We start from the raw sequence: 18,258 nt of genomic DNA on the forward strand, positions 1-18,258 counted from the left end.
TTGAAAGTCACTGAGCTCTTCAGTAAGACCATTCTACTGCCAATGTTTGTCTATGGAGATTGCATGGCTGTGTGCTCGATTTTATACACCTGTCAGCAACGGGTCAAATCCACTTATTTGAACGGGTGTCCACATACTTTTGTATATATAGTGTACCTTCGGAGAGCAGAAATACGGCACGGCTTTCAAGATGTGTGTTGATGTTTGTAATTAGATTGGAAAAGTGATATGATATGCCTAGTTGACTTTAAAATGCTTCAGATGTGGCTTCATTTGATATCACATTCAGCCAGAGGCTGCCTGGCTGCCACCCTAGCCAAATCCACTATATATATATATATATGTATGTGTGTGTATGTGTGTGTGTGTGTGTAGGTAAACATTCAACCTTTAGATGAAGAGGACACCACTAAACTGAAGACAAGCTCCAGCCCCACCAGTACTGGCTGGTCATTGCAGTTTTCATACCTAGGCTCCAGTGGCCAGCAGGCCCAGTACACCTGAGATCAATGCAGGAGATATTCCTCACCTCTTTCTTTGGACAAACTTGTTTGCTTTGCTCCATGCAGAAATCTGAGCATGATAGCCATCTGATAGCCATTGTGTATCCAATTTTTCTTTGCCGGTCTCACATGTTTGGAATGTGGTAATCCTTCTGCATGAGTTAAATGGATAGTATTCCTCACCCTTTGACTATTACACAGCACATCAAATAGTGGATAGACCCTGGGTTGACTCTACAAAGCCCTGTTAGGTGTGTTCATTAGACTGTTTGACATGTCCCAGTATCATAGTAAATAAAAACTGCTCTCTCCATCATGCATCATTAACATGGCTTTCATCTCTGCCAAGAAAACAAAAATCTGCCAAAAATTCTGTTCTGTTGAATAGGACTTTCTCATGCAACTTCCCCTTGCAGTCATGTTATAGTGTGTAGCCCCTTTTCTATTACAAAATGAATCAAAGATATAAATTCAGTGTTTTGAACAGATGTCAAATAAAAAGGGTGTCAACTGATGACTACAACTGGAATTTATAACCTTTCCTAATATTTGCAAAGATGATCTTTATCCTGAATAAACCTAATGCAATCACAACAGCTGTCAGTGCACATGTTTGTGTTGTTGACTTTGGGTCTGTAAGGAGTTGAGGGGGGGCAGACTCCTCATGCCCCCAGGACATTTTAACGGTGTTGGTCTTTGGCCTGAGTGCAGATCCACAGATGTTGCTCTCCATGGGTTTATGATTATGATGTGGCAAATGACAGAGTCCAGTCTGTATCTCTCCGGAAATGCTCTGACCCTGTTTCAGGATGCTTTTGACATAAGGTACTTGTGTCAGAGACGGCTGTGATGATGGAGTCAATCCTTTATTGCTATGTTCCATGGCTCATTTCTGCCAGATCTGGCAGCACAAATGTCAGTGTGCTTTCCACTCGATGTACCCCATAAACCTCTCACCAGCCTATCTGTCGTATGGAATCAGGTAAATTGCTGCTCATGAAGACTGTTCCAGGGATTTCCTTGGCCATATCCTAACATACTGTAAAACCCTCACTGTAATAATCCATCAGACCAAGTCTTTTAGGATCAGGTGCAGCAGGCAGCAGCACCCACACAATACGCCAGGTGCATCCCTACCAGTGAATCAGTCTGTCTGATTCAGACAAATAGCTGTGAAGTGCTCTCAACAAAGATATTGCCGCTGTCTGCAACAGGCGACCGACAGGGTTCAATCAATGTATCCATCAGAGAATGGGTAGAGAGTAATGACATTCTCCCTCTTCGTTTCTGTCATTTTATGCCTTTTACACACTGGGACTGTCACATTTCTTCTGCAAATAGAATACACTGCATGGTATTATTTTTAAAGTAGCTTTTATCTTGACATTTTAGTTGAAATTATTTTACCATCCTTCAACTTTGAATCACATCATGGTTTAAAAAGCATTTCATTCATTCATTTATGTAACTCTCTGTTACATATTCTAAAAAGATCTCATTCAGGCTTCAAGCCTAGACACGACTAGCTGTATTTCATTGATGGACATCACAGCAGGGAGAATTTACTCAAACAGCTTAGTCACCACCCTTTTAGGAGCTGGCACGGGGCCCAGGAGAACTACCTCAGGGGAAGGGCTAAATTTGACTCCACAGTACACAGTCCTAATCAGCTGCATCAAAACAATCATTAACTGAGCTCCAGCCTGCCTGTCTGCCTGCCTCTCTATCTCTCTCTGTCTACTCACAGACCAGGGAATCACCTCAGGGACAGACAGACGAGGGGACTCACCTCAGGGACAGACAGACCAGGGGACTCACCTCAGGGACAGACAGACCAGGGGACTCACCTCAGGGACAGACAGACCAGGGGACTNGGGACAGACAGACCAGGGGACTCACCTCAGGGACAGACAGACCAGGGGACTCACCTCAGGGACAGACAGACCAGGGGACTCACCTCAGGGACAGAGAGACCAGGGGACTCAACTCAGGAACAGAAGGGGAGATTCACCTCAGAGGATCACCTTCCTCTCACCCCTATTTTTCTAAAATAGAATTGAACAACTACTCTGGACCTCTAGAGTGCCACAAACTCAATACAAACAAGACCTCACACATAGCATAGGACCACACGTAACAGAGGCGAAGACTTGCAATGCACGCGTTACACTGCATCAGGCTCTGGCAAGAAATATAAAACCACAGAGGCATGACACAGTCTAAAGGGAACCCTTGCCCATGGATCCTCAGAAACGGCTATATTCTGTAAAGTAGAGTGCAAACAACAAATCTATATAGGACAGCTGTTTTATCTTTATACTGCTTTGTCTACAAATTGTTTGTCTCATCTCAATTAGCTACATTCAGTTGTATGTAAATATCAAGAGGAAGATCCTAAACAACCTGATGATTGGGTAATCTATGTGGGAGATTACACATGTTGCGTGGCATACTGTTCATTAGCTTTATCCTATTTTGTTTACCTGTTAGAAACACGCAGTTATATGGCTGTGGATGAACAAAATGATTTTACAATTTTTATGAAGGTAGCATGACATTTGCCAGCAAATAACTGAATTTATGCCATTTCGTTCAGTTAGTTTTCTTTTACAACTCAAGCGGTAATTTGAAAAATAATGATCAGGTTACAATGTTGAAGTAAATATTGGATGTGAAGTATGATATGAGTTTGTTTCGGCTCCACAGGTGTCAATGTGTTACGTTCTATACATGCAATGGCTTATTAATGGGGCGTGGGTTGTAAACCCAAGCCATTGGCTGTAATTTTAGTGGTGTCATCCCATAGAGCCTGAGGGAGGATAGAGGCCTCTGGCCGAGTGTGAATGGTGTGTGGAGGAGGCCATCTGCTCCCGTTAATGGTTCATTAGTCAGGCTGCCCTCTGATCAGCAGGTACACTAGAACTGCCCCTTAGCGTGGTAATATATGTTACATTCCTTTTTAAAATGAGGGGTGATGGATGGCCAAGTCTATGTTTGGGTTTTCACAACAAATGATAGTCCCACTAAGCGCAAACCAGATGGGATGACGTATCGCTGCAGAATGCTGTGGTAGCCATAATAAGTGTGCCTTGAATTCTAAATAAATCACAGACAGTGTCATTAGCAAAGCACCCCCACACCATCACACCTCCTCCATGCTTCACGGTGGGAACCAGACCTGCAGAGATCATCCGTTCACCTACTCTGCATCTCACAAAGACAAAAATCGCACATTTTGACTCATCAGACCAAAGGACAGATTTCCACCGGTCTAATGTCCATTGCTCGTGTTTCTTGGCTCAAGCAAGTCTCTTCTTATTGGTGTCCTTTAGTAGTGGTTTCCTTGCAGCAATTCGACCATAAGGCTTGATTCACTTAGTCTCCTCTGAACAGTTGATGTTGAGATGTGGAAGGTAACTCTGTGTCTTCCTTTAATGTGGCGGTCCTCATGAGTGCCAGTTTCATCATATCGCTTGATGGTTTTTGCGACTGCACTTTGAAGAAACTTTCAAAGTTCTTGAAATGTTCTTAAAATGAACTTTTAACAAGGCACAGCTGTTAATTGAAATTAATTCCAGTTGACTACCTCATGAAGCTGGTTGAGAGAATGCCAAGAGTGTGCAAAGCTGTCATCAAGGCAAAGGCTGGCTACTTTGAATAATCTCAAATATAAAATATATTTTGATTTGTTTAACACTTTTTTGCTTATTACATAATTCTATATGTGTTATTTCATTGTTTTGATGTCTACACTATTATTCTACAATGTAGAACATATTAAAAAAATTAAGAAAAACCATGGAATGAGTAGGTGTGTCCAAACTTTGACTTGTACTGTATATATTATTGTTGTGATTGTGTCTTTTCCCTACAGTGGTGCTGTTGATCATGACACTCCCAGCGGTGTTTACCTTCCCAGAAGTCCATAGGTGTACTGTGAATCTGCCAGCAGTAATGTGATCTCGTCCTGTTGCATGGCTATAGCACACTCCTCCAGGGCCTGTGTGTCAAAAAGCACTGTGTTACCCACAGCTCCCTCACTGTTAATGGTTTATTTGCACACATATGAAAATCCATTGATGAAGAGTTATTAATTTACCTTGCATGCATCGAAACACTATAGAAATATAGAATACCAATGGACAATTTCTAGTTTGGTTGTGTTATGGCTACACTGAGACCTATAGCTATCACATGTACATTCTCTGAAGGATAAGTCCAACCCTGTGTTATGCTTAGCAAATGCAGTTGTGTGTGACAGGGTGCAGGACAGGTGTGTTGTAACCTGTCCTGTTGTCAATCAGAATGTCTTTAGGTCCCACCTGGTTGACATCTCCCTCTCCGATGACAAACACCAGTTTACGGTCTTTCTCCACCACACTCCGATCCTCCAGCACTCCCTGCATTTTGACTGTGACCTCCTGACCCCAGGCTGGGTGCTCAGCTTTCTGGGGGCCAGGCGCCAGCACCTTCTTCCTCAACAGCCTGTCATCTGGGAGAAGGAAGGATCAAGGGACGGACAGAGAGAAGGAGGAGGGAGGGTGAAAGAGGTGGCAGAGGGTTCATCTGCTTGTGGTTGATCAAAGAGGCACTTGGAGAAAAAAACAACTATTAGGAAAGGGCATAATGTTGTGTAATACAGTTTAAATGAAACATAATTTCATTAATTAGATTGCCATGACCATGAAGAAACATGGCTCGAAAAATTTGCAAGCAAATTACAGGCAGTGCCACAACAATTGACAAACAAATGTGTTTACAATAGAACAACAAAGTTTGCCATGAGTGCAATATTGCTTCAACAAAGCATTTCAATATTCCAACATCATAATTGTTTAAAAGTTTTATGATGATGACTGTATTGAATGAGTAACATACCTGTGATGTCCTCCCAGTCTTCAGACAGGAACAGCTCCTCAAAGCTGGAGGAGATCCACTGCACCATCTCATGGTCTGGGAAGAGACACTCCTCTGAGCTCTCCCTGTCCTCCACAGACTCTATCTCGCTGAACCTCACTGTTTTTGCAAAACGTGGGGTCTTCTTCAGCTTCCTCTCTTCCACACAGGGGGTCTCTGTCTTCTCTGGGATAGGGAGGGTGTTTAATGTAGTGCCAGCATTCCCTCCACCCTGGCATTCTATCCTGGGGTATCCCTCCCCATGGGGCTCCGTATCTTCCAGGTGAGGCCCATGGGACAGTTCCTTCTCTTTCTGACTGTCCTTGTCACCAGGATCTGTGTAGGCCTCCTTCAACTCTGGCTCATTGGTCTCCACCACCCGCTTCTCTTGCTCTCCAGTGCAGGGCTCTGTCTCCATCTCACTACAGGGAGCAATGGACACCATCTGTAAAGGCCTCCAAGAGATGATCTTCCTCCGGCCTATCTATCCCCACGCTGCCTGCCTGGCCAGGTTGGTTCTGTAGTGTGGAAGCAGTCGTTTGGTCTAGTTACGGCTGAGAAGTGCCTTCATCCATTAGCGACGGTCTGTAGTTTTAATGAAAACCGAAATCCACATAAATTCCTGTTAAATCCTATTTAAACACCACCAAAACCAGCCCCAAATCCCGGTTGCATCAATTGTTTTCCAGAACTTTGTTTTATCAACTAGAGCTATACACAGTCTCACCTGAACCTCCTATCAATCCTGCTACTCCTTGTTAGCCTACATATTCCAGAGAGTTAAGAGCAACAAGAAATTATCAATGGAAAGAGATTGTACAACAAATGAAGCACATTCGGTCAGCAGGCTTGCGCGGCTGTAATCTGTAGGATTAGAAGAGTAAAATCTAATCTTCTTGAAAGTCTGTAAGCTTCTTAATGACTTCCTCGTGCTGCTCCATCATGCCGTTTCCATAAATGCTTTCCACCAATAAGATCTCAGGGACTGCCGTCTTGGGTTTAGTTATGTTTTACTATGTGGCGCAATATCTTATTTTCCCTTTTTAAGTAGACAAGTGTTAAGAGGGAGACCTAGAATGGACCTGATGACCTGTGTGAGACGATGGGTGCTTTTTTATTGAGTTGAGTGGATTTCCCTTAATATACTTATCAGCAACAATGTATGCACTTTCTTTCACTGATTTAATCCTCTAATACGTTTGAAGGGAAAATCAATCAAACAGGAACATTTGAGTGGCACAATCTAGATATTACTATAGGATCTGGGGATAATATATTTCTACAAACAGAACAGGTTTTTCTAGGGTTGCCACATACCTTCTGTGGAAGAGGAACCAGTAAACAACACTTCAAGACAAGACAGGTCCTATAGTGACTAGAATGTATTATCTTAATAACTCATGGCATGGCAGCCTTCAACCAATATCAGTATACACAGCCCTCAATTCAAAACGCACTCACAATTTAAATGAAAACAGCTTTTGTTTTGAAACAATGACACAAATGTTTGTTGTGTGTATTATTTGGAGTGTCTGTTAGATATCCCCTGGCACTGTGTCAAAATAATAGAAAATCTTTGTTTTATTCATTCGGATAAAGTTACTGAGAGATTGCAGTAATTGTATACAGTTATTAAAAGCTGCTTTTTTGAGTGTGTGTCATTGCTGTTTCTGGTCATGTCGCAACAGGAAAAGTTAAACAAAAATATTCAGACTCTCATGCCTAAACTTAAGACCACTTTCCCAATTTGACTGAAGGTAAAATGAGCCATTCAGTGAATTATTTAAAAATATATATATATTTCACCTTTATTTAACCAGGTAGGCCAGTTGAGAACAAGTTCTCATTTACAACTGCGACCTGGCCAAGATAAAGCAAAGCAGTGCGACCACAAACAACACAGAGTTACACATGGGATAAACAAACGTACAGTCAATAACACAATAGAAATATCTATATACAGTGTGTGCAAATGCAGTAAGATTAGGAGGTAAGGCAAAAAATAGGCCATAATGGCGAAATAATTACAATTTAGCAATTAAACACTGGAGTGTTAGATGTGCAGAAGATGAATGTGCAAGTAGAGTTACTGGGGTGCAAAGAGCAAAAAATAAATAACAATATGGGGATGAGGTAGTTGGGTGGGCTATTTACAGATGGGCTGTGTACAGTACAATGATCGGTAAACTGCTCTGACAGCTGATGCTTAAAGTTAGGTGAGGGAGATATAAGACTCCAGCTTGCTATGGTTATTTAATCCAAGATGGCGTAGCAGTCGGACGTGTCTTGTCTTGTCCTGTCCCGTGTAAATAGTCTTCGTATTTTTCGTATACATTTCGTATATATTTTAATTTCACTTTCCACCTAGGAACTGAATATACATTCCTACATTCCGCCTCGCCCAATGTGGTACGGACCTGCTATTTTTTTATACTTTAGAACCGTAACCCCAATCAGAAGCTAGCCAGATAACTAGCTACTAGCTAGTAGTCAGTTAGCCACTGCTGCGGTCTCACCCTCAACTCGGACACAGCCAGCTTCAATACCGGGCCAATACCTGCCAGTCTGCAGCGCGATATCAACCCAGAGCATATAGGACTGCTTTTTCTCTACCACATCACCGGATTCCTGACGCAAGCTCTGGACAATTACACCGTATCATCACAGCTAGCTAGCTGCAACCGAGTGGCTACTACTGGCAACACCTCTGTCCCGAAGCAAGCACCAGTTAGCCTTGAGCTAGCCTCGAGCTAGGCCCATTGCCGGCTAGCTGAAGAGGTCTACCAGCGAATTCTTGGGCTACAATACCAGCTACAAGCTAATTTAGCCATTTTTTTGCCGCTGCTAGTAGCTTTTACCTTCTGCACAGACACCAGCCCTGTTATTAACCTGGATATTACTCACCAATTTACCAGCATCGGACTGTCTCTCGACAACAACGCCGGATTCCTGCCGTAATCCCTGAGCCACTACTTCTGATCCTCACAGCTAGCTTGCAGCTAGCGCACCTAGCGCCACTGCCACGAAGCTAGCACCAGTTAGCAAACACAATTCTACAATTCACAACCTCTCTTTCGCCATCGCCATCTGGCTTGGATTCTCTGTCGACACGACCACGTCTGAGCAGACCCCCTCCGTCTGAGCAGACCACCCCCCCGGCTACTAACTTTAAACGCCGCGTGCTAGCTTAGTGGAGGCCTCCCTGCTCCATCTACGGCTGCCCCCTGGACACTATGATCACTTGGCTACATAGCTGATGCATGCTTGACTGTCCATTAATTCACGGTACTCCTTCTGTTTATTTGTGTTTTATCTGTCGGCTCTGTGCTTTAACTCAGGATCTGTGTGTAGTTAATCCGACCCTCTCTGCCTAGTCGTCGCCATTTTTACCTGTTGTTGCGTGTTAGACTAGCACCCTGTTATTGCTGCTGTTATCTTACCTGTGTTTTTAGCTAGCTCTCCCAATCAAGACCTGCAATCACTTTATGCCTTATTGTATGTCTCTCTCAAATATCAATATGCCTTGCATACTGTTGTTCAGGCTAGTTATCATTATCATTGTTTTGGTTTGCAATGGACCCTGTAGTTCCACTCTCCGTACCTCTGATACCTCCTTGGTCCCACCCCCCAACATGCGGTGACCTCACCCATTGAGACCAGCATGTCCAGAGATACAACCTCTCTTATCATCACCAGTGCCTGGGCTTGCCTCCGCTGTACCCACGCCCCACCATACCCCTGTCTGCACATTATGCCCAGAATCTATTCTCCATGCCCATAAATCTGCTCCTTTTATTCTTTGTCCCCAACGTTCTAGGCGACCAGTTTGATAGCCTTAGCCGCACCCTCATCCTACTACTCCTCTGTTCCTCGGGTGATGTGGAGGTAAACCCAGGCCCTGCATGTCCCCAGTCACCCTCATTTGTTGACTTCTGTGATCGAAAAAGCCTTGGCCTCATGCATGTCAACATCAGAAGCCTCCTCCCTAAGTTTGCCTTACTCACCGCTTTAGCACACTCTGCCAACCCTGATGTCCTTGCCTGTCCGAATCCTGGCTTAGGAAGGCCACCAAAAATTCTGAGATTTCCATACCCAACTATAACACTTTCCGTCAAGATAGACTGCCAAAGGGGGAGGAGTTGCAATCTACTGCAGTTCTGTCATACTTTCCAGGTCTATGCCCAAACAGTTCGAACTTCTAATTTTAAAAATTAATCTCTCCAGAAATAAGTCTCTCACTGTTGCCGCCTGCTACCGACCCCCCTCAGCTCCCAGCTGTGCCCTGGACACCATCTGTGAATTGATCGCTCCCCATCTAGCTTCAGAGTTTGTTTCTGTTAGGTGACCTAAACTGGGATATGCTTAACACCCCGGCAGTCCTACAATCCAAGCGTTGATGCCTCAATCTCACACAAATCATCAAGGAACCCACCAGGTACAACCCTAAATCCGTAAACATGGGCACCCTAATAGACATTATCCTGACCAACCTGCCCTCCAAATACACCTCTGCTGTCTTCAATCAAGATCTCAGCGATCACTGCCTCATTGCCTGTATCCGCCACGGGTCCGCGGTCAAACGACCACCCCTCATCACTGTCAAACGCTCCCTAAAACACTTCTGCGAGCAGGCCTTTCTAATCGACCTGGCCCGGTACCCTGGAAGGATATTGACCTCATCCCGTCAGTTGAGGATGCCTGGTCATTCTTTAAATGTTACTCCTCACCATATTAGACAAGCATGCTCCGTTCAAAAAATGCAGAACCAAGAACAGATATAGCCCTTGGTTCACTCCAGACCTGACTGCCCTCGACCAGCACAAAAACATCCTGTGGCGAACTGCAATAGCATCGAAGAGCCCCCGCGATATGCAACTGTTCAGGGAAGTCAGGAACCAATACACGCAGTCAATCAGGAAAGCAAAGGCCAGCTTTTTCAAGCAGAAATTTGCACCTGTAGCTCTAACTCCAAAAAGTTCTGGGATACTGTAAAGTCCATGGAGAACAAGAGCACCTCCTCCCAGCTGCCCACTGCACTGAGGCAGGTAACACGGTCACCACCGATAAATCCGTGATAATCGAAGACTTCAACAAGCATTTCTCAATGGCTGGCCATGCCTTCCTCCTGGCGACTCCAACCTTGGCCAACAGCCCGCCCCCCCGCTGCTACTCGCCCCAAGCCTCCCCAGCTTCTCCTTTACCCAAATCCAGATAGCAGATGTTCTGAAAGAGCTGGAAAACCTGGACCCATACAAATCAGCTGGGCTTGACAATCTGGACCCCCTATTTCTGAAACTGTCCGCCGCCATTGTCGCACCCCTATCACCAGCCTGTTCAACCTCTCATTCGTATCATCTGAGATCCCCAAGGATTGAAAGCTGCCGCGGTCATCCCCCTCTTCAAAGGGGGAGACACCCTGGACCCAAACTGTTACAGACCTATATCCATCCTGCCCTGCCTATCTAAGGTCTTCGAAAGCCAAGTCAACAAACAGATCACTGACCATCTCGAATCCCACCGTACCTTCTCCGCTGTGCAATCCGGTTTCCGAGCCGGTCATGGGTGCACCTCAGCCACGCTCAAGGTACTAAACGATATCATAACCGCCATCGATAAAAGACATTACTGTGCAGCCGTCTTCATCGACCTGGCCAAGGCTTTCGACTCTGTCAATCACCATATTCTTATCGGCAGACTCAGTAGCCTCGGTTTTTCTAATGACTGCCTTGCCTGGTTCACCAACTACTTTGCAGACAGAGTTCAGTGTATCAAATCGGAGGGCATGTTGTCCGGTCCTCTGGCAGTCTCTATGGGGGTACCACAGGGTTCAATTCTCGGGCCGACTCTTTTCTCTGTATACATCAATGATGTTGCTCTTGCTGCGGGCGATTCCCTGATCCACCTCTACGCAGACGACACCATTCTATATACTTCCGGCCCTTCCTTGGACACTGTGCTATCTAACCTCCAAACGAGCTTCAATGCCATACAACACTCCTTCCGTGGCCTCCAACTGCTCTTAAACGCTAGTAAAATCAAATGCATGCTTTTCAACCGTTCGCTGCCTGCACCCGCACGCCCGACTAGCATCACCACCCTGGACGGTTCCGACCTAGAATATGTGGACATCTATAAGTACCTAGGTGTCTGGCTAGACTGCAAACTCTCCTTCCAGACTCATATCAAACATCTCCAATCCAAAATCAAAGCAAGAATCGGCTTTCTATTCCGCAACAAAGCCTCCTTCACTCACGCCGCCAAACTTACCCAGTAAAACTGACTATCCTACCGATCCTCGACTTCGGCGATGTCATCTACAAAATAGCTTCCAATACTCTACTCAGCAAACTGGATGCAGTTTATCACAGTGCCATTCGTTTTGTTACTAAAGCACCTTATACGACCACCACTGCGACCTGTATGCCCTAGTCGGCTGGCCCTCGCTACATGTTCGTCGTCAGACCCACTGGCTCCAGGTCATCTACAAGGCTATGCTAGGTAAAGTGCCGCCTTATCTCAGTTCACTGGTCACGATGGCTACACCCACCCGCAACACCGCGCCAGCAGGTGTATCTCACTGATCATCCCTAAAGCCAAAACCTAATTTGGACGCCTTTCCTTCCAGTTCTCTGCTGCCTGCGACTGGAACGAATTGCAAAAATCTCTGAAGTTGGAGACTTTTATCTCCCTCAACAAACTTTAAAAATCTGCTATCCGAGCAGCTAACCGATCGCTGCAGCTGTACATAGTCCATCTGTAAACTACCCACCCAATTTACCTACCTCACCCCCCATACTGCTTTTATTTATTTACTTTTCTGCTCTTTTGCACACCAGTATCTCTTCTTGCACATGATCGTCTGATGATTTATCACTCCAGTGTTAATCTGCTAAATTGTAATTATTCGATTTATTGCCTACCTCATGCCTTTTGCACACATTGTATATAGATTCTCTTTTTTTTCTACCATGTTATTGACTTGTTTATTGTTTACTCCATGTGTAACTCTGTGTTGTCTGTTCACACTGCTATGCTTTATCTTGGCCAGGTCGCAGTTGCAAATGAGAACTTGTTCTCAACTAGCCTACCTGGTTAAATAAAGGTGAAATAAATAAAAATATTTTTTTTTTTTAACCTGAAATGGGTATTGAGATAGACAGGTTTACACTTATAGCTGGATGTCTTGTTGTACCAATTGATTTACTGATTTAAAAAATATGCAAACTACCTGGATGGAAAATCTCTCAAAATAATGTTAGATGAATGATTTAATTGACCGCTCAATGGGGAAATTGTTATCTGAGTTAAACTAAATGCACTAAAGAAGGCCAATTCCTATGCCAAGTATCTACTTTTTGCTGTATTCAAATGAATTAAAATGATAAAATAATGTGTGCATACTATGTATTTTGGTAGTTTGTGTGGAAGCTCAACATGAGGAAAGCTTTTTAATAGAACCTGTATATGTTTTTATGACCCCCTCTGTTTTAGCCCCAACCTCCTTAACACTGTTGCACTGCAAAACATCTTAGAGCAATTCACTGAAAGGACCCTGAACATGAGACTAACATACACCTGTGCAAGATCCACACTTGCATTCTATGATTCCTTAATACAATCACTATGAATCCTTAATACCATCACTTGAGAGTTTGGATTTGGGTTGTTAAATCTCCTGAGGTATATTGTCCCACATAGTAGCTACAACCGACAAGAGCATTCACAGTGATAATCTTTAGGGTCTGAATTCAGTATTTCCTCTTACATTATTGTCAATAGACAGCATACTGCACTGTACACTATATATTTACTGTGATAAGTGTTGTTGATATAGTCTGGTTCAGATAGTCATAGAGAACCTCAGGCAGCCATATGGCAATTAAAGACTCCATTTGTGACTGTGCTAGAGCTCCTTATTAATCGAAGGCACAGGCATCTTGACTGTTAGGGATTATGCCTTTAATTAACCCAAATTCCCTCGTTTTTCATCACTGTCCATTTCACATAATCTGTCTGCGAGCACGGGATTGGCCCACCAGATCAACAGAATATATTGTTGTATTTTTTATATATATATATATATATTTTTCTATATTTCATATTTCCATGGTTTTCAATATGGCGATTTATTATGACTTCAGGGCTGTAGAATAAATTGGATCCTAGGTTATAAACATATTTGTTTTTTATTACCCGATAGGGGGATGATAATTGTAATAATCATCACATGAAATATAGTAATAACAATGATTATGATTCATTATTATTTACAATAGAAGCATACCAAAACATAGCATTTTTGTGTCACACAAGCAATCTTTCAAAAGATTTTGGTGACATAGAGCCAGTAGGCCTATACTATATACTCAGCATTTTTTCTGTGATAGGTCTACCTCAAATTGCTTTCAGTCTATTAGGGAAAGGCTCTCTAGATGGGGGTATATTTTAACAGAGAGCTTTTCCTCCTTTTCCTTCTCATTCAGTAGGAAGAAAAGATGGCCTATGCAAACATTCTTCTAAATTAACATACAGTATGACATTGTTATTATAATATCAAAACAAAGACATGTTCATGGAGTGTGTGTGTGTGCGTGTGTGACGTGATCACGGCAACGCATGCAATGTTAACTCCGCCTAGGTCCAAGTGACGTTTCACATAGAATGTCGCCAATTTACCTCAGTTGTAGACATGGCAGCGCTGAGACAGGAGCAACGGTATGGGCTCTCCTGTGCAAAAATCAACAAAAACGTTCCAAATAAAACTCTGTATCACGTCAAGCTAACTGATACCGCCATTCGAACGCTCGAAGCCTATCAAAATCTTAAGGTAAGTCCCATCCGATTTAATTTGCTCTTGCTTGGGTGTTTGTTTAATTGGACACTCCGACTATAGTCTAATCGCAATGAAAAGAGGTAGACCATTGGGTAAAAAGTTCCATCAAGTTCAAAAAGTGTCAGCGACCTAGTAGCCTATCGTTTATTGTGCTTGTTGTACACTGTGCGAACACTGTAGGCTATGTATGGTTTATTGATCGATAGCATAGCTTACAGTTTTAGTAGTCCATGGTTGTTTGATTATATGGGACCATAGAAGTTATGCCACAGCATCCAATACACAATTTGAGGTTGTTTTAAATTGCTTTGAAAATGTCCTCCGATTGCTTTAACTTTCATTCGTGTGGTGCATGTTTGTAGTGTAGTCTATAGCCTCTGTGATCATTGATGTTTCGAAATAACATCTTTTATGTGACTTAATAGTCCAAACATCTATTCGTCATTTAGAAACACAAAGAAATAATGCTTAGAATTTGAAAATAAATAGCGTAAGACCATATTTATGCTCTCATCAGCGCTTTAACCTACCTGCGAATAATGGCACTCAACATTAATTGTAAATTGCAAATCTATCCAGCAATCGTGTTACTTTAAAAGTAAAATAGCCTACATAAACTGTTATGGTTTATGATAATGTTGCAGTTTATCATTTTGAAAAATGTGTAGCCTAATAACCGTATGCCTATGTGACATGGATAATATGCAGTAAGCATTTCTAAATAACTGTAGCCTAGCCTATGTGTTTTCTTGTCAGATAAAAAATACCTTTGGTGCCTGTTGTCAGTGGTAGAAAAAGTACTCAACTGTCATACTTGAGTAAAAGTAAAGATACCTTAATAGAAATGATTCAAGTAAAAGTCAAAGTATCTGGTTTTAAATGTACTTAAGTACAGTGGTGGAAAAAGTACTACATTGTCATACTTGAGTAAAAGTAAATGCTGTCAATCAAATTCCTTATATTAAGCAAACCAGATGGCACACTTTTCTTGATTTCTATTTAATTTAAGGACAGCCAGGGGCACACTCCAACACTCAGACACAATTTACAAACGCAGCATTTGTGTTTAGTGAGCCTGCCAGATCAGAGGCAGTAGGGGTGACAATGCGTTATATTGATAAGTGTATGAATTGGACCCTATTTCTGTCCTGCCTGAGCATTTGAAATATAATGAGTAGTTGTGGGTGTCAGGGAAAATGTATGGAGTAAAAAGTACATATTTTCTGTACAGATACCCCCCAAAAAACGACTTAAGTAGTACTAAGTATTTTACTTAGCCTACAACAGGCAGTTGTATAGTAACTATGAAAAGTAGGGACAACTTGGATACCTCTACAGTCAATTGCTGTAAATCTGGACAGCAGTTGGATGGGGGCTCTGTCAGTTTCACCCCAACCCTGGAGACCGTTGTTGTTTGTTGGGTTGCGGGTGGCAGGGAAGTTTTGTTGCTGTGCTCTTGTGCATTGTTTTGCCCTTTAAACGTTTAGAAGCCCGCCTAATTCCAGAGATCATCGGTCCATCAGGTGGTGTTAAACTATGGGTTGCATTTCCCAATGAAAATGCATGGCAACTCCCACATCTGCTGTAGTGACATGAATGTAAACAGATACAAGGTGTATATATACACTGGGGTCTGCTCTCTTTTCAATAGGCTTTTTTATAAGTCAAGTTTTTATTAACCAAATATGTATAGCTCATGTATAACTACAGTGTGGGATTTAGTTCATCATGCTTCTTCACAAGGTTGTTAAGTCAGGTTATATCAGTTTCTGTGGGTTTCACTCTGTATGAGTAAATTAAGTGCCAGCCTGTAATGTTCATCATGCAACTGACCCATAAAACAAATGGATTCCTAATAAGCCTACCCTTTAAAATACAAAACGAGCTGTAGGCCTATTGAGCAATGACCAGAGGGAAAGAGAGCAGCATGATGACCTCTCCCAAAACCGTCTACAATAGATAAACAGGCCTGTTGACCATGGCTGCAGCTGTATCTTTCAGATAATGGCTCTTATCTCTTGACCCTGTATCATCGCTAGGAGTACCTCAGAGATAACAGTTTTTGTTATCTCCAATGTTACATACTAGTCATATACAGGTACTGATCCTTCTTGACTGTTCATGAACACTTGAAACATGCACAGTGTGGTCACCTCTTTACAGTTACATAAAGGCTTATTTGGAGGACAGCTTTGTACATGGAGGGCAGGTTTGTGCAAGTCACAGTACGGAGGGCTGATAAAATGTATCTCACTTGTAAACAAAGGTAGAGTTAGTTCTTAAACCTGCCTCTACCTTTAGTCATTTTGATGAGAAATCAACTGAGAAAATGATTAGGGATTCTACTCTAAAAGCTTTGTGATGAGGCTGTCCTTGATTCTCTCTATCCTCCCCTCCTCCTCTCTCTTCTCTTTGCACTCACCCCCTCCTCCCTCTCTCTCTCTCTCTCTCTCTCTCTCTCTCTCTCTCTCTCTCTCTCTCTCTCTCTCTCTCTCTCTCTCTCTCTCTCTCTCTCTCTCTCTCTCTCTCTCTCACTCCCCTCTCTCTCACTCTCCCTCTCTCTCACTCCCCTCTCTCTCACTCTCTTGTCTCTCTCACTTGCTCTGTTTCTTCCCTCTCTAACTCTCTCTCCCCTCTCACTCTCTCACTCCCCTCTCTCTCACTCTCTTGTTCTCTCTCACTTGCTCTGTTCTTCCCTCTCTAACTCTCTCTCCCCTCTCACTCTCTCACTCCCCTCTCTCTCACTCTCTTGTTCTCTCTCACTTGCTCTGTTTCTTCCCTCTCACTCTCTCACTCCCCTCTCTCTCACTCTCTGTTCTCTCTCACTTGCTCTGTTTCTTCCCCCTCTCTTTCTCCCCTCTCTCACACTCTCTCCCCTCTCTCACTCACTCTCTTTCCCCTCTTTCTCACTCTCTCTCTCCCCTCTCTCTCACTCTCTCCCCCTCTCTCTGCACTCTCTCCCCTCTCTCTCACTTGCTCTGTATCTTCCCTCTCTCTCACTCTCCCCTCTATCTCACTCTCTCTTTCTCTCTCACTTGCTCTCTATCGCCTTTCCTCCCTCCCCAATTTCCAATTGACTATGAGAACTGGTTGAGTGAAACAAGTTTTCTGTGCTCTAGATTGATTAATCAGAGACATTCCAGTGCAGATTAGTGGTGAAGCAACATTGATCTCTGGGCTGTTTTATTATTGAATTAACATTTAAGAGGTTGTACTTCGGTCATTGGGGCAAATAAGGGATGGGAAACTATAATTATTGTGATGGTTAGCTAATGGTATAATTTGCCCCACTGAACTAAGTAGCACTGTTTTAATACATTCTTATCTTGACGAATAAGTAATTATTGCTGTGGGGGAAATTGCCGGTATTGAGAGTGTAATCGCAGCAAATATATCTACTAGCAGAGCTTGACCAGATTTGTAATATTTATTATTAAATAACAATATTTAATTTCAATATTTAATTTTACCTGATGTATTTTAGGTTTAATCGTATTGTATCTACCTGCAATGCTTGAGTCTGTTATTTTACATGATAACCACTTTCCTTTTTTTGTCTCCCCAGGGATCCTTAACAAATCAGCCAGCAATTTGCTTCAAGGGGAGCCAGGGGGTAAGATGAATGTGTTTTTGCACATCCTTTCTAATGCTTCAGAAATTAAATGCTTTAATTAGTTCTGATTTGCCGTACAGGCAGCACATTCGTAACAGTTTCTCCACTGCATTTTTTATGAGATTCAAAAACATGGCTTGAAACAAGAGGGCAGTTCAGTTGCATGCATCCACTGACTAAACCCTGAAGGCCTGCCTGATTAGATTGCACATGTTGTGAGGATATTGTTCTATTCTTCAGCTGGTGGTTATTGTTGCCTTTTAGAGATATACAGTAAGAATGGAGCTGTTCTCACATTTGTCGTTATAAATACATTAATAGCTTGACTGCCTTGCAAAGGGACTATCGGTGTTTAATGTGACCTCCTTTGCATTTGTGGTATGTGTGAGTTTAGGTTTGTTATGCTTCAGCTT

The 18,258-nt window shown here is 42.9% G+C and overlaps 2 protein-coding genes across 2 annotated transcripts in view; one reads left to right on the plus strand and one right to left on the minus strand.

The window, feature by feature from the left end:
* The window catches only part of LOC111962437 (peptidyl-prolyl cis-trans isomerase FKBP8-like), a 53,621-nt gene extending 47,341 nt beyond the window's left edge, over positions 1-6,280 (minus strand). Inside the window, exons 1-4 of the mRNA XM_023985525.2 lie at positions 6,127-6,280; positions 5,382-5,984; positions 4,826-4,995; positions 4,415-4,503 (exon numbers count right to left, since the gene is read on the minus strand). Coding sequence (XP_023841293.1) covers positions 4,415-4,503; positions 4,826-4,995; positions 5,382-5,844 — 722 coding nt within the window. The 5' untranslated portion in view covers positions 5,845-5,984; positions 6,127-6,280. The remainder of the gene's footprint in view (positions 1-4,414; positions 4,504-4,825; positions 4,996-5,381; positions 5,985-6,126) is intronic.
* A 7,790-nt stretch (positions 6,281-14,070) lies between these two features.
* LOC111962438 (RNA polymerase II elongation factor ELL2) overlaps positions 14,071-18,258 on the plus strand; it is a 42,417-nt gene continuing 38,229 nt past the window's right edge. The window contains exons 1-2 of the mRNA XM_023985526.2: positions 14,071-14,226; positions 17,798-17,845. Of these exons, the coding sequence (XP_023841294.1) occupies positions 14,089-14,226; positions 17,798-17,845 (186 nt within the window). The 5' untranslated portion in view covers positions 14,071-14,088. The remainder of the gene's footprint in view (positions 14,227-17,797; positions 17,846-18,258) is intronic.

This window comes from Salvelinus sp. IW2-2015, linkage group LG4q.1:29 (assembly GCF_002910315.2).
Source record: "Salvelinus sp. IW2-2015 linkage group LG4q.1:29, ASM291031v2, whole genome shotgun sequence".
NCBI lineage: Eukaryota > Metazoa > Chordata > Actinopteri > Salmoniformes > Salmonidae > Salvelinus > Salvelinus sp. IW2-2015.